Source organism: Saccostrea cucullata, unplaced genomic scaffold, assembly GCF_032062105.1.
Source record: "Saccostrea cucullata isolate Sc308-1 unplaced genomic scaffold, CSIRO_AGI_Scuc_v1 ctg18153, whole genome shotgun sequence".
Classification (NCBI taxonomy): domain Eukaryota; kingdom Metazoa; phylum Mollusca; class Bivalvia; order Ostreida; family Ostreidae; genus Saccostrea; species Saccostrea cuccullata.
The window spans coordinates 1-17,631 of record NW_026920783.1 but is presented as its reverse complement, the minus strand read 5'-3'; the positions used below and the strand labels follow the sequence as shown (position 1 = coordinate 17,631).

Below are 17,631 nucleotides of genomic sequence, written 5' to 3'. Positions count from 1 at the left end.
TTTGCTTTTATTGATTTGCTTTTATTGATGTGATAAAATGGATGAAAAAATAACATATTTGTCGTGTAGCTACATGTTATAGTGAATTCTAAGGATCACTCATTTAATATTGCTTGTTTGGCAAATGGTGTCTTTTGCGAAAAAATACAATTTTAAGACAGATAAAAATCTAAAGGACATTAAAACATTTATGTAGTCTGATGTCTCAATATTTTCAGCTCATTGTACCTCTCCCCCTGTCTGTGAAAATGGCGGTTACGTGAACGTCACGTGTAAGTGCACGTGTCCGGCGGGGTTTACTGGGATCACATGTCAGACGGTGGTTACGGATACAGGTAGTAGAATAATATTTATCCTGCTACTACCCCTTGCATTGACCTAATAAAGGTAACCTAATAAACCAAAGCTTTATCCGGTCACTGCCCTAATAAAGCCTCGTGCATGTATTCCGTCGTTCCAAAAGCATTGTGACGTCACGTATACTGCAATGTTTACGCCATGGCGTCATAGTTTCAACTGCAGAGATGTGCCTAAATCTATCGGAATTATCTTGTTTTGGACGCTCAAATGTAAAATTTTGTTGCAGGATAAACAGAATACATGATAACTGTCTAGAAATATAAGCGATATTTGGGCTCGGGTCGAAAACGTAAGAGGGCTCGGCAAGCCTCGCCCTCTATCACGTTTTCTTACCCTCGCCCAAATATCGCTTATATTTCAAGACAGTAACCATGTATTTTATATATATAAATTAGGGATGTCAAAATTGTCAATAATTGATATTCGAATATTCGATAGAAGTATTCGAATATATTCGAATATTCGATAAAATAAATACATCTTGCATTATTAAATATATATCTTCACTCTCCTGTAAAGTAGTGTAGAGTTTATGCCATTATTTGGAATAAAAACTCATGTGGAATTCGGTAAATACACTGCAATTATATTTTTTTTAAAGAAATATTGAATAGTATACATCCCAAATGTAATTATTGTTTGAAAATTAAAAAGATTCTTTAGTATGTTCCAGATTAATTATTGATTGTCTTACTAAATTCTACACTGATAACTCCTACAAATTTATACCAAGCAGAACAATTATGTAAGGGTGAAATATTAAAAGCAATTACTTTTCGCTAATTATGATTTCCTGATAATGATTTTTAATGATATTTACTTAAACAAGGGGTCTGTGTGTTTACTGTAAAACTATGTCCTTACAGCAATACAAGCTAATTGTAAGTATACTGGAAACTGTTATACTACTAATTAAGTGAACAAATAAATAAATTACTCTAATAGATACACTCTTCACACCTTTAAGGTAATCCAAGAGGAGTGTTTTTTTTTTAAATTTGTACAAACTTTATTCAATTTCTAATAAAACTTGCCAGGTTTTTCTCTCTTTTTAAAGCTTGTATACTTAAAAACGAATATTGAATCATAAATTTGTATTCGAATATCAACTCATCGAATGAATATTTATTCCTCTTCCTGATATAAATTAAAATAAATATAAATACTAATAAACAGATCCAGGTAGTAAAATAATATAGATAAATACAAAAGTTGTCAAAAGACTTACAATCAAATAAAATAATATAGCTAAATACACAATTTGTCACAAGTCTTGCCATTAAATCAAATATAATACAGCTAAAAAAAAGTTTTCAGAAACATGTCTTACAGTCAAATGTAAAGAGTAATTGTCTCCCGCTTAAAATTTTAAGTTTTAAAAAATATATGTTTTTTTAAAATTCCTTTATTTGAATGAAAAGTTTGATCTTGATATTTCTTTGGAAACGTTTTCCGTAACATTGTATAATTAGAACAGTTCACATATTACCAAAATGTTTTATTTAAACCTTTTAAAAGAGTCTGAATTTGGCTTTTTATAGGAATAACTGAACTAAACTTAGCAGGACTTTTCATATGTATTTAAAATGTATGAGAACAAGCAAATTCAAAGAATTGTGGTCCCCCGCTTTCGGTGTCCAAAGTAAACAGCATATTAAAAGTCGGTCAACTCCAAGGTTAAGATCAAAGGGTCAAAGTTGTTGATTTCCAATGAAAGGTTTTCTCACAAGGATTACATATGTGAAGTATGAAAGCCCTAGCCCTTACTGTTCAAAACTTATGGTCAAGGTTAAAGTTTTTTTTATAAGTACGTAAATCTTTAAGTTCAAGGTCAAAAGGTCAAAGTTGTTGATATCCAATGAAAGGACTTGCCACAAAGAATACATATATGAAATATAAAAGTCCTAGTGTCTACCGTTCACAAGTTGTAACAAAAGTTTATTTAAAAAGTATTTATTCTAATAAAACTCAAATGTCAAGATCAAAGGGTAAAAGTTGTTGGTATCCAATGAAAGGTCTTCTCACAAGGATTACATATGTGAAGTATGAAAGCCCTAGCCCTCACCGTTTGAAAGTTATGGTCAAGGATAAAGTTTTTTCATAAGTATGTAAATCTCCAAGGTCAAGGTCAAAAGGTCAAGGTTGTTGGTATCCAATGAAATGTCTTGGCACAAGGAATACATATGTGAAATATAAAAGTCCTAGTATCTACTGTTAAAAAGTTGCGGCCAAGGTTAAATTTTTTTAAAAGTAGTTAAAACTCCAGGGTCAAGGTCAAAGGGTAAAAGTTATTGGTATCCAATGAAAGGTCTTCTCACAAGGATTACATATGTGAAGTACGAAAGTCTTAGTCCTCACCATTTAAAAGTTATGGTCAAGGTTAAAGTTTTTTTATAAGTACGTAAATCTCAAAGGTCAAGGTCAACAGGTCAAGGTTGTTGTTATCGAATGAAACGTCTTGCCACAAACAATACATATGTGAAATATGAAAGTCCTAGTATCTACCATTCAAAACTTATGGCCAAAGTAAAAGTTTAAAATTTTAGTGTAAAAGTGGGTCAAACTCCAAGGCAGAGGTCAAATTTGGTGTTATCCAAAGAAAGATCTTGTCACAAGGAATACACATGTGAAATATGAAAGTCATAGCTCTACTAAATCAAAAGTTATGGGCAAGGTTAAAGTTTTTGTGACGGACAGACTGACGGACAGACAGACAGACGAATGAGATTTAATGTCCCCTTGCTTTCGCGAAAGCGGGGGACAAAAATATGCAGTTCTCCAAAGCGAATTTAAATAGTATTAGCTTAGAACACGATTTACCCTTTGATCTGTTGATTATGCTCACTTCTCCATGGCTACTAAACCCCCCTCTGATGTCTAAGAGGTCTGTGTTTTCTAGCTTCTATTTTGTATTGTTTTATTGACTTGGATATTGAATACTGTTCGTTCTTTCTATATCCTTCACTAAGGTAATCTTTAATTATTTATAGATTGTGGTGGATACGTTTATCTTAAGGAGAATGACCTTGTATTGGAGCCAAACAAAGATGTCACAGTTACTTCCCCTAATTATCCGGGCCCTATTGGACAGGGAAAAATTTGTAGATGGGCAGTCAAGGTATTTCTTAACATAAATAATGTATAGTATTCAGAATGTTTGAATAAAGCATTTTTAAGTCAAAGAATTCATTTCGTACACTGTTTTCAAAACATAAAAGAAAACTGTGTTCTCATATTTGCCTGCAGTTGGCTACAAGTTAATCATAAAATGGTCAATGCATATTCTTTAACTTTTAAAAAATGTAATTGGTTATATTTAATTTGAGTTTTGGTCTGAATGTCATTTTTGCAATACTTTCACATTGCTTTGAAGAGGTAATAATTTAAAGTAATCATTATGATTGTTTACATGATCCTTCATCATATATCTCTGATAAGTTTGTGTGAAATTAAGGTACTTCTATCTTCCGCTAGGAAGGATAACTCTATAATTTATTATTAAATTCAAAAAGTCACAAGCTGGGGCTTAAAAATTAAATATGTTCATACAACAATTGTCATTATACACTTTTTAATGTCTTTCTAAGTTCTTTAAAGTTCTCAAATAGGTCTTATGAAAAGTGGAAATTTTTACCCCATCAAAGTATTTTCAAATTTACATATTAAGAGAATTTTTTACATAGATAGCAGCGGACCAAACCATTACAATTTAAACATAAAAAGGACAGGACTCTAGGACCGTAACAAATTTAGGGCCTCCGACAAAAAATCCTGTATAAATGTTTAAGACGGTATTCGAACTATTCCTCTTATAGGAATATTTCTCTACTCCGCCTATAGTCGCCCGCATGGCGCAGTGGTTAGAACGTCTGCTCTGGAGTCGCGAAGAAAGGAGTCAGTCCTTACGTTGTCGGTTCGAATCCCACTGTTGGATGTAGAAAGCGTTCTTTCGGATGAGACCGTATAAACCGATGTCCTGCGTCGCAGTAGGTGCTGGTACGAAAAAGATCCTCCTTGCTCAATGGCCCTAAATGCTGATTATAGGACAAAATTTACAGCTCTCCTCTGGCAAGTAGTGGCGTCTCCATATGAGTGAAAAATTCTCGAAAGTGACGTAAAACAATATACAAGCAATCTACTACGCCTGTGTACAAATAGTTTGATCAGGAACTAGAACACTTTCCAAGGAACCACACTGTGCGCGTTTCTATTGAAATCTGTTATCACGATAGATAAAAAATAAAAAGCATTAACCTACGAATGCTCTTGTTGTGTTTACATACACTCGAAATTAGATCCTTATTCTTGTCTGTATGAAGTTAATAATCATATTAGATGTTATAATTACTTATAACGATTTTTATGAATGGTTATGAACAGTTATGGATATTTATGTTGGTTATTTTCTAGTACATTTGTAAAATACCACATCATTTGCAGGTGTCTTTGATTAACATGTAAAAACTTCATACTTAAGTTTTTGTGTACTTTGAATTCGTCGTGAATTACGTTTCTGGTATATTAAGACATGTAGTATTTAATTACAGGCACCGGAAGGATACATAATAAAAATGACCATAGATGACCTCCATATGGCCTTTAACCCGAGAACAGTTCGCTGTTATCATTGGCTGGAGATACAGTACAACCTCCCAGGTCAACCTGGCGTCCGGTAATGTTCATGTAGCAACATCATACATGTACAACCACCATACAAACATTTTCAACCACCATACAAACATCATACAAGCACCATACAAACATCATACAACCACCATACAAACATCATACAACCACCATACAAACATCATACAGACATCATACATACACCATACAAGCATCATACAACCACCATACAAACATCATACAACCACCATACAAACATCATACAACCACCATACAAACATTTTACAACCACCATACAAACATCATACAACCACCATACAAACATCATACAACCACCATACAAACATCATACAGACATCATACAACCACCATATAAACACCATACAAAAAATAACCCTAACCCACCATACAAACATCATACAGACATCATACAACCACCATACAAACATCATACAACCACCATACAAACATTTTACAACCACCATACAAACATCATACAACCACCATACAAACATCATACAACCACCAAAGAACCACAATACAAAATCATACAGACATCAAATAAACATCCTACAAAAGTCACACAAAAGATCATACAAATATTATACAAACACCATACGAACATCATAAAACACAAAAGAACTTCAGAAAAAACATATAAAATTTGAAAAATCCATTGGAACAATACAAATCATGAAGTAGAGCAAACATGGAGTTCTAAAGAACATCAGAGGCGGGATCAGGTGTCATGGATGAGTAAGCATACCTTGTCGACAAGTCACATCCGCTAGCTGCTCCTTGAGAAGGACCTGGTAAACAAAATGATAGAAGATAATACGACGCGGAAAAATGAATTGAAATACATTAACTTCACAGAACGATTTGAAATGATTCAATCACTTGAACAATGACTGAAAAGCAGAGCTCTACAGTTGAGTCAATTTTTCTAATAATTCAGTTACTGAATGAAGTAAGTTAGAATGAAAAATATGGTATCAGATGTTCTAACTCTGACATTTAAAAAAAGGCTAGTGTAAACGGACATTTTCTTCATATATTAACTCACCAGTAGTTCCCCCTTACACTTAAATAAAGAAAAAGCATTTGCAAAATATGTGAAATGAAAGTAGTGCATATATAATTAATGGTTTATAAATTGTGTTCTCTGTATTGTGGATTTCGTTTTATGTGTTTTATAATGTAAAGAGGAAACAATTTATTCTCAAAGAAATGGATAATCTCACTTTATCACAATTTGATATATTTAAAGACAGTCGTTGTGATGATATCTTAAGTGATATCTAACTTTATCACAATCTGATCTCTTTATAGACTGTCGTTTTGGTGATATCTATAGTGATATCTAACTTTATCTCACTTTGATCTTTTGATAGACTGTCGTTTTGATGATATCGAACTTCATTACAATTTGATCTTCTTATAGACTGTTGTGGTGGTGATATGTAAAGTGATAATTAACTTGATCACAATTTGATCTATCTATGGACAGTCATTGTGATGATAACTAAAGTCATATCTTACTTTACCACAGTTTGATTTATTTATAGACAGTCGTTGTTGTGATATTTGAGATAATATACTAACTTTATCACAATTTGATCTATTTATGGTCAGTCGTTGTGGTGACGTCGTTGGAGAAACCTTCCTGACGTCAGTAGATTCACCCACGTTAATGATCGTTACCATGGATACCAAATTTGCAGGCAGCAGGGCTACACATAAAGGATTCAAGCTTCATTTTGAAAAAGAGCGAGAAGGTACACATTTACATGTAATTACCTAAATGATATTAATTTGAGTGGAACTACATCCATACATTGATTTTATTTTCTATGCTTCTAATTCTAGATTCTTGGTCGTTTATAACTGTAAAACACGGTTTATCTAACTGATTAATAATGATGTTATTCTTAGATGACATTGATACTATTTTACTTTAGTTTAAAAAAGGTATTATAAGCAATTTTGTTTTTGAAAATTGTTTCTTAAATTAATCACCAAGTTTGCTCTGGCACTTCTTTATAATCTTGTTTTTCCCTGTAGTCTGTAGAGACAACACCTGCCAGTTTGGAGTGTGTATACCCTCCGCGCTGAAATCCTGTCTGTACAAGTGTGTGTGTCAGCCCGGATATAAGGGGGACAACTGTGAACAGGTTATAGGTATGTAACTAATCTCACCCTAACCCTGGTACATGTTATTGGTATGTAACATATCTAACCCTTACCCTGGTACATGTTATTGGTATGTAACATATCTAACCTTTACCCTGGTACATGTTATTGGTATGTAACATATCTAACCCTTACCCTGGTGCATGTTATTGGTATGTAACATATCTAACCCTTTCCCTTGTACATGTTATTGGTAAGTAACATATCTAACCCTTACCCTGGTACATGTTATAGGTATGTAACATATCTAACCCTTACCCTGGTACATGTTGGTATGTAACATATCTCACCCTTACCCTGGTACATGTTATTGGTATGTAGCATATCTAACCCTTACCCTGGTACATGTTATAGGTATGTAACATATCTAACCCTTATCCTGGTACATGTTATTGGTATGTAACATATCTAATCCTTACCCTGGTACATGTTTTTGGTATGTAACATATCTAACCCTTACCCTTGTACATGTTGTTGGTATGTAACATATCTCACCCTAACCTTGGTACATGTTATAGGTATGTAACATATCTAACTCTTACTCTAGTACATGTTATTAGTATGTTTCATATCTAACCCTTACCCTGGTTCATGTTATAGGTATGTAACATATCTAACTCTTACCCTAGTACATGTTATTGGTATGTAACGTAACTAACCCTTACCCTTGTACATGTTATTGGTATGTAACATATATAACCCTTACCCTGGTACATGTTATTGGTATGTAACATATCTAACCCTTACCCTTGTACATTAATACAGAGTTAGCCTTACATAACATAGCGTGAAGTACTTTTCGAAGAATTAAGTATAGATAAGGATTAAGTTAGGGTTAGTCTCCAAGAAATTTACCGGCGTCGTAGTTAATGTTCTGATGAAATCTTAATGAAAATACAGATAAATTGAAATCTTAAATGAAACTGATGGAGTACACGAGGCATCTAAATTATGTATTTAATGACATAAACCTTATGACAGAATAATAGAATTTGTCTGTTTGTAATCATATTACTTTATAAGACAAAAACAAATTACTAAAAATAAAATAATTTGAATGGTTTAGCAAATAAATGATATACAGAAAAAAAACTAATTGACTTTGACTTTTGATCTTTACAAAGGAAAAACATTTTATTCTCCATTTTGTGTAGATGGTGCTCAACTTAAATGTACTTTTGAGAGGTTTGAGAAGTGTTTCTTCGGCAATATCGAGAAAGAAGATAACTTTCAATGGGGAATTGGGTTTGTACGTATTTTTTCTTTGAAATGTTAGGAATGAAATGAATATTATACACTTATCCAAAGATTGTGAGTGGGATAGCTCTTTTATCAAACCTGCGACAGGGAACTATTCCCCGAGGGCTTGCCCGAGGGGAATAGTTCCTGTCAAGGGTTTGATGAAAGAGCAATCCCACTCACAACCAGTGGATAATTGTTTTATTATACTGATGTATATTATAATTTCTAAGGTTTGAATTTTCTTTGGAGTTAGATAATACTGCAAGAATGAGCTGAAATCCTGATGACGTCACAATGCTACTGAAGTCATTATGACATCATCAGGCTATGGATTTTGAAACGCTTGAAATTAAAATTGGCGTCAAAAATTGCATGAAAATTTTCCGAGGGGTGGGTAGCAAAAACTATACCCCGGGGTTTAGCTTTCTATGCGGGGAAATTTTCAGACTATTAAGAATAGTTAAGGTCTTCCGCTCAGGCGGAAGACCTTCTACTGATTCTGATGGTTAAGATTATTCCCTATTATTCTTTTTTTTTTCCTAGACGCCAACTTTGAGACCTCGTAACTCGCTCATTTCTGAACGGATTTCGCTCAAATTTTCAGCGTTTTTGAACGTTGCAAAACTCTATTAAATTTTTTTCATAAATTTCAAAAATTCCCTTCCGCTTTCGAGTTATTTCCCTTTAACTGAAAATTTGGTACTGTTCATTTCCAGACAAAGGCTCAGAAACGACAAAAGCTAGAGCAGAAATTCGACTGCATTTAAATACTAGAAGAATTGAAGTTGTGCACATCGATTTTTCTTTTTCGATTTCTGCTCTCAAAACGGTGCTAGATAGGGGTCAAAAATGAGAATGCCTAAAATCGCAAAAATTTACATATATTTCCTGATGTATCTTTTAAACTAAAAATAATTTGTTAAGACATGATGAACAAATATTGTGCATAATTTTGAGATCTATCATTTGACATCATTAAAAAGGGGCTGGCCCCTCAAATTAGGGGTCTAGGGCGCTTGAAAGTTTTTTCTTTATAACTCAAAAACGGTAAATATTTCGATATGGTTATCGATTTGAAATGGGTTCTTTAACATCTTATTGATCTCATGAAAACGTTATTTTGTTCGTCAGGTGCTATCATATGAGCAGCGAACTTCATAATCCATGTACAGGTAACTGATTTTATACGGCAAGTGAAGAATTCTTTATGCGTACGCGTATAACACGCATAACTGATATAAACTGGATTAGAATAAAATACCTAACTAAACTGAATGTTAAACTTTGTTGATATAAGTTTCAACGTATTCTCTAGCTGGATGTCATACAGATTATTCAGAGAAAACTTTAATTTCTCCTTGTATTTAGCTTAAACAACAAGACGGGAGAGAGGAAAAATACCTATCATCTTTTCCTTCGATTAATATTCAATATGGAATTATTTATGAAAAAAAATTCAAGCTTAAAATAGTTCACTGTCATTAAATTTTAATTTATGCATCGTAAATTTTCCTCGGACCCTGACTGTTGTGTTTACAGTGTTTATGTAACATGTGTAACCTGTTTATCTATCGCGCATTGACCTATATACATTCCAATTTCGGAGGTCAATATTACCGCTCTTTGATTTTTTAATAAAACTGACAATCGTTTAATTTTTATTAATCAGCTGAATTAAATTTTGTATTCATGTGATCTAATTATGAAAAAAAAAGTGCTGTCTGCCATCGTAACTTCTCTGTTCGCGAGAGTCCGTTTGACAACTCCATCGCACGTTTGCAGACCATGCAAGGCTAAGTGGTCTTGCGGACACAGGTATGTGTACTGTTTGTTATGAGACTGGGTGACCTTAATGCTGGAGACTGGGTGACCGGACTCACGAAATTCACACAAGTTCTATAATTAGACAGTGCAGTTTTATTTTCATAAAAGTCATTAAACACTCTTAAACATATTAAATCTAAAAGTCGAATATCTTTGGATATGGGGTAACCCATATCTATTCTTGTTACTAAAGTCCTAGAGTTCTCTAAACTATGCTAGGTCATCGGTTTACTCAGATTAAAATCAAGAAAATATGTTATTTGCGTAAATCGTAAGAATAATTCTAGACCCAAACATAAAGATTTTCTTTAACATGTGTATTCAAAGAATTAAAATGCTAAATATCGGATTCCATTCTTTGAGGAATAAATAAACGGTGCTGCGATTTGGCAATTTTCTCGGCCACTCTTGTTTCTATGACACGGGTGATTCTATTATTGGAAAGGTACACATGTAGTTCGAGAATTTTTCTAAGCCCCGTTTCCCTCTGCACTTTGAAGTAATTGCAATCGTTACATGTATACGAGCCTATATCAAGTTATTCTAATTCTTTTATATCAGAAAAAATTGCAATGTTGTTTAAATTAGCAAATACAAATAAACATGACAAATGCACACAGTAAATTGTAAGTGGAAATGACGTATCCAATTCTCATGAAAATCGAAAATTAAATTAAGCAACTTTGAGTTTTGCATTATTTGATACAAGGCTTATATTGTATTTTACCGAATGATATGCTTATATATTTCTTTTATTTTCTCGAATAAAAAGAATATCACAATGACACGATTTTACGGGTGCGTGATTGTAGCAAGCTGTTTTACATGGAAGAGCGCCCAAAAATATACATTCCGAGTTTTCAGAATACGAGAGAAAAAAAATGAATAATTAGAAATTTTTCTGTAACAAAACGCAAAATTGCTTCTGAGAAAGCTGTGTAGTTGCATACAAATGTTCCAAGCCATTCTTTCGTGAAAATTGGACTAAAACTTGTAAAAGAGATCGATTATTAAATTTCCTCTCATCGCGACACGGACCCCCCCCCCCCTTCCCTGAAATGATACAATGATTTCCTTCAGATTGGAGAATGCCAATTCAGGCACTTAGCAACAGAGGGGGAGCCAGGGGGCATGCCCCCCACTTTTATCCTCAACATTACTTTTACTATTGATGTCCATTGAAAAGTTAGTTGTCCCCCACAACTCTTACCACAGTATATTGATATCAAGGAAATGTAGTAGTGTATGCAAAGAAAATTGGAAATGAAAAAACTTGGCCACTACCCCCCCCCCCCCCCCCAACACACACACAACGAAATAGGCTTTTCGAGTTTGGGCAATTCCCTTTTTTTATTTTTGGCTTGTCATCTTTTTACAGGTTAGTATAATTTTTTTTCTCTTGTTGACCCTCCCCTTTCAAAAACGATGCTACGTGCAGGTCTTCAAATAAATGAAAAAAACAAGGTTGGCAAAGATTAGTATGCGTCACTAAACTTTCCTGTTAATAAAATTTTTAATTTCTGTGTGCCGATTAGAGAGTACAATCGAGAATCGAAGTGTGTAAATGTACTACATGTATACTAGTTTCTTTGGGTAAGGGGAGGTACCAGTTTCCGATGCATTTGATTTCCGGAATTTTGCATTGCATTTCCAACAATTAATTAAATCATTTCTAACATTCATTATTTTCATTCTGGATTTTTACAATATATTTCTAGCGATTTAAAGTTACAAACAAGATAGAGTCATAATTTTTATAGAATATATTTGGTGAAAGGCTACATGTAGCTGCAGATCTGTAGCTCGCTAGCTGAAAAAAAAATGGGATGGATCACCAGAGAGCTACAGTGCCACCCATATTAAAAGTATATATTAATGCGTACAAAAAATTGCGCTTGGTTCTGGAATAATTCCTCAGAATTATTACCTCAACTGCACAATTTTAAGATGGATTTCAATGTTCTAGAGACCTCTATCAATAACTAGTACTTGACATCTGCAAGAAGCTCGTTGGGCCGAATTATTTTGCCACCCAAAATGGAAAAACAATTATACGATATTTTCGATATCTCAATTCAGGCTCAGGAGGACTAATAAAAATTAAAGGTTGTATGGAATGTTTTGCTGTAGAAAAATTGAAGGAATGTGCTAGAGACACACGGTAAGTAATATTTTTAGGTTGCTGCAGTTGAAAAACACGGATATTGAAATATATAGCTTCAGCGCATTTTTTTTGGGGGGGGGGGTGTACAATTAACATATACACTTTTTAATGGATGGCACTATAGCTCTCTTGCCTGACAATATAGCTAAATTTATGTGAAAGGGAAAGGCTGGACATTTAAACATGTACGGTCTTTGAGCACACGCAGAATTCCCAAAAAATGAACAATATTTCAGCCCAAAAGACAGTTTAAACAATGCAAATCAATAGCAGCGCAAAGACAGACTTAAAAAAAAATCAGAGGTGGAATCAGGCGAATTTAATCCTTTTACTACACCACCTACCTGGTAACGATACAGTTATGTAACACGTGTTCGCGTCTTGAATCCCCAACGTACATATAATGCATGTACTTGAATAATATGTATTAATATGTCTTCAAGGAAATCTCATAAAGGAAATTTCATTTATATTTTAATATATTCTATATTTTTCTTGATTATTCGTATTTCTCAATTTCTTATTTTCAATTTCATGTATTTGTTTTTTAGGGTAATGAACAGCCAGTCTGTCCATCTGTCACGAGATCTTTAATCTTGATAATAATTACTCAATGAGTTGGACTTTCATATTTCACATGTGCATTATTTGTGACATGTGATTTTCAAATATACTGTGATTTTTGACCCTGTGACCTTGATCTTGGAGCTTGACCTTCCCCAAAAATAATATTACTTCAAATTGACCATAACTTTGAAAGCTTCCATTTTATAAACTTGCATTACCTGTTCCAACGCCTTTCAATATTCTCCGTGATTTTTTACCATTTGACCTTGAAGTTTGACCTGCTTTTAAAAAAACATTAACAATTGTCATACGTTTTGAATGAGAAGAGATAAAGCTTTTATTTTACCCCTGTGTATTACCTGAGACAACACTTTTCTAAATACACTGACTTTTGACAACGTGACCTTGAAGCTTGGCTTACTTTTCACAACTTTAACCTTGATCATAACTTTTGAATTAGACGAGATAGGACTTTCATATTAAACAAAAATCACATGACTTTACGTACTAGTAGATAATGAACTTTGACCTTGAAGTTTAACCGGCTTTTCCAAAATTTAAAAATAACAAAAAATTGACATTAACTTTTTATAGAGAAAGGGTAGCACTTTCATATCTGATTTTAAACATGTTAACTTTGACAAGGCCAATCGAAAAAAGGGTATAGCTTAAATCATGCCGAGTGTGTCATGGCCTTTAATCAAAGTCATTTAAGATAAGATGTTCTGGCTGGATGCATTGTTTGAAAGAACATGTGTGAATGTGTCAATACGGTAGTAGCATACAAATGGGATATTCTCATCACCAGCATGTGTCATGGTGTGATTCAAGGTCATTTTGACAAGGTCAAGGTCGCAAAAACTCCTTTACTATCCATTCTTTATATAGTAAAACATAATGTGATGATATCTACCCTTAAAAGATTGCTTTAACATTAGAACGTGGCATGACCTTGACTCAAGGTCTCTTCTCCCTGTCCGCAGCTCCGACGGAAGACCTACTCGTTGCTTTGCAACGAGCTCTGCTCTAGTTATTTTACCTTCTTAACTTTATATGAGAAACATTTTAACATAAGTATAATAAACGACTTTACATTTCACCAAATTTTCTTCAGTTACCGATCTGTTTTGTTATCCCTTAAAACCGATATCTGTGAATTTTACACTTTTTGTTGTCGAAATACACTGTTTTTGCTGACATAAAAAAGGTGTTAAATTGTAAAAAAGACACTTTATATAAGCCTTGTGTCTTTGGATTAAATTACATTTATTTATTGAACTAAGCATTAGGTTAAAAAGGCTACAAGTATACAGTAACATACAATCATCAAACGAAATTCTGGGGATTGGAGCTTAAAATCTCACTTCATTATATACGTTAGTTTAACAATATAATTAAAAGTGTAGGGGAATGAATGAAAATCAAATCGCTGTAAGAGTAAATTCATTTTAGCAAATTCACTTTACGATGTGATCTACTGTATATCAATACGTAAATGTAAATTGCAGAAACATAGTATATCCACAAGGACAGGGCCAGAAGACGCTTACAGAGGACTCAGGTTCTTATTTGCTGAGATGTCTTTACCACGAAAACCGGGAGATAAGGCCGTCATCAGAACAGCAGTCCCCCTACCAGGTATCACTAGACGTCAGCCAAAACATTCAGCTGCAATTGATTAAAACTTTATGTTCAATGAAGGAATTCAAATCTCAGGAAGCTCAATATGATTTTTTTTCCATTCATTTGATTTAGACACAGGGTGTTAATTATGCCCCCGCTTAAGTGGGAGGGTATTAGTGGAGTGACAAAACCATCAAAAATTTGAATTTAATGTACCACCCTACCCTACGGCTGATTTGTACTTTTTTGGTCAGATATATTATCAAGCAATAATTTTTGCCCGGTCGTAGAAAATTCTATGGTCAAAATTTAAAATAAAAGGAGATCAAAGATCAATGAATGAAATCTGACCATAATATTGTACATATAATGAAAAGTTTAAGGAATTCGTGAAAATAATGTATATTTGTATAGGAATTTTATTAATTCTGTGACTTTATTGATTTTATGGAAAAGGAACCCAAAAAAATGAATAAGAAAGCCCGTTTGTCTGTCTGTTAAATGAAAGGTTTGTCTTATAGTATATTATTTAAACATAAAAAGTTTAATGCTAATGTACGTTATTCTTTACGTACAATCACATAATATTTAGTACACAAAGTAAAGAAAAATGTAAGCAAGAACAACAACACCCATCACCCCTACCCCCCCCCCCCCCAAAAAAAAAAACAAACAAAAAAAAAAAACCAACCCCCTAAAAAACGGAAATATGACCATAAATTGTGCACTTTTTTGAATGAAATATTTTTATTAAGCTTTTTTCATCTGATTCATTATTTTTTAAAGAAATTGTTCGCCGCTTTTTAAAAAGCTTTTTAGTAAAAATTCTTCTAGAGTTCACCCTTGCTCTCACCCTGAATTTCGGTACTCCGGTCTCATCCAAAGGAGAGACAACGGAATATTTAAAGTTTTAATATTATTCATTTCTCTGTCTAAAAAGGTCATTTTTTTTTATCAATGAATGTTGTCTATGATTTGAAAATTTACGTTTAATTTGGTGAACTTTTGAATAAGCGTTTACTCATAATTTTGAATAAGCGTTTACTCATAAATTAAGCAGGTTATAAGTTATATTGTAGAGATTTTTGGGTTTTGAAAGATTTAGAACACGCGTACGTATTGGAGTTAAAGCTGCAGTTCTTTGAAAAGGGGTGAAGAGAAATTAATGACGTAATACATTTGCTAGAGCTGTAATTTCTATTCATTGATTTTCATGTATACGTCATGCATATCTTTATTGTTAACTTTTCAAGAATATATTTCAATTGAAAACTATAACAGTAAAAACTTTGTAAAAGAGCTACACCGTAAAAGTAACGATAGTCGATCCTTAAAAAGATATTTCAGGTGGGTAGATAATAATTAGAACAGTGCAGAATGTTGATCACGTGGCAATATTCACATTAAATGCATGTCGTGCGTGGCTTTTTTCATCTGCTGACTGGAAATATCTTTGAAGTTGAAAAAAGGCTGATTGCCTAAATACTCAATGGTCTTTGTCATTTCATCAGAAGTCCTAATAAGAATGTTGAAAACCCCATGTTGTTTCTGTGGTTGAATTGGTTAAAGATACCGTATATAGTTCTATGTCTTCTGTCTCCATTGCAATTTTTAAAATTAACATTAGACAATTAGTTCTTGAAGCAAAACTGACAATTCTTTCTCAAAAGGAAATATATCGAAAAAGCTTTCTTATGACAGGACAAACCATGAATTTTCCAAGCAAAAACTTTAGTGGATTACTTTTACGGTTCCGTTTGCTTCATATCTTCTTTTCTGGTATGTCTTTTCAAAAGAAAACTGAAGTACTGTAAGCAAAATATGATCCCCCCTAAAGGATAATAGTAACAGAGTTCAATTTTTGGCAGTATGTACATGTAAATGAGGAAATGCGTAAACAAAATAAGTATCCCTTAGTTTGAATATTGACAAAGTCTATGTTTTTGCCAAAGAAAACACTAAATATATTTCCGAAGGAAAATTGAAATAGTTTCTGATGATGGACAGTCTTAAAGATGAAATACTAAAATCGTTTTTCTCTCTCTGTTTCATACTTGCGTTAATCTGTATGGCTTATGAAGTAAAAGGCAATATCCAATCATGCAAGATACCTTGTTCAAACAAGAATGCGAAGGAAAAGTGACTTGTTTGTCATTTACGTATTTTTTTAAATTGAAAAAAAGGAAAATCACTTTCAAATGCTCATTAATTTAAAATTCAAACTGAATATTAGCGTTATCTTATTAAGAATAGAAGCCAATTTAATATATTTTACAATGTTTTGATCGATGGAGTCACTGTCATAGACATAATGGGATTCTATAATCCGTTCCCAGTTACACAAAACATTGTAAATCAAGTAGAATACAAGACTTAGTGTGAGGATGTCTTTAAAAAAGTGCGGTTTATTTGATCAGAAATCATTGTCTTATAAATCTTTCTAACGCTTAAGTAAACATTCGATATTAATATTGCATGAAATAATTGTATTCATTGTATTATTGAATATATTTTGTTGAAATAAAGGCAGTTTCTATAACAAAACATGTTTTTTTAAGGGGGGGGGGGGGCAAATAATATTCTTAAATAATTTTGCCTTGTAAATTTAGATACCTTTTGCTATCCTATCACACATAAATTAGTATTTTTTATAATTAATAATTGATCTTTGAAAAAGAATATTATCAGCATGTAAAATTAACGACTTAAATACCCCCCTTTTCACTTTCATCGCAAGTTTAAAAAAAAAAATTGACTTGAGAAAATTCTACGACCGGGCGAAAATGTATGAGGAGGGATGTCTCTTTTATAAAATACAAGTAACAGCTTTTCAAAAAGCTTGCCTGACTTAATCAATCAATATCTGTAAGAGTAGTGATAAACCTTTTGAGCAATACTTTTTTGTGTTTGAAATATGTCTTTTTATTTGAGCACATTGTAAAAATATTTAATTATTTAACTTGTAGAAGAACGATGCCTTTGCTGCATTCTGAATAATTGTTAACAGAATGGTTAATGTATGTGGGTTTTCT

General features: G+C 33.0%; 1 protein-coding gene across 1 annotated transcript; it reads left to right on the top strand.

Moving 5' to 3' along the window:
* Positions 1-218: 218 nt before the first annotated feature.
* On the top strand, positions 219-14,614 carry LOC134257651 (blastula protease 10-like; the record flags this gene model as incomplete). Its single annotated transcript, XM_062740250.1, has 7 exons — positions 219-335; positions 3,351-3,478; positions 4,908-5,032; positions 6,622-6,764; positions 7,051-7,167; positions 8,334-8,428; positions 14,485-14,614. Coding segments are annotated over 7 exons (855 nt in total), but the record flags the coding sequence as incomplete, so codon positions are not given.
* Positions 14,615-17,631: the final 3,017 nt, after the last annotated feature.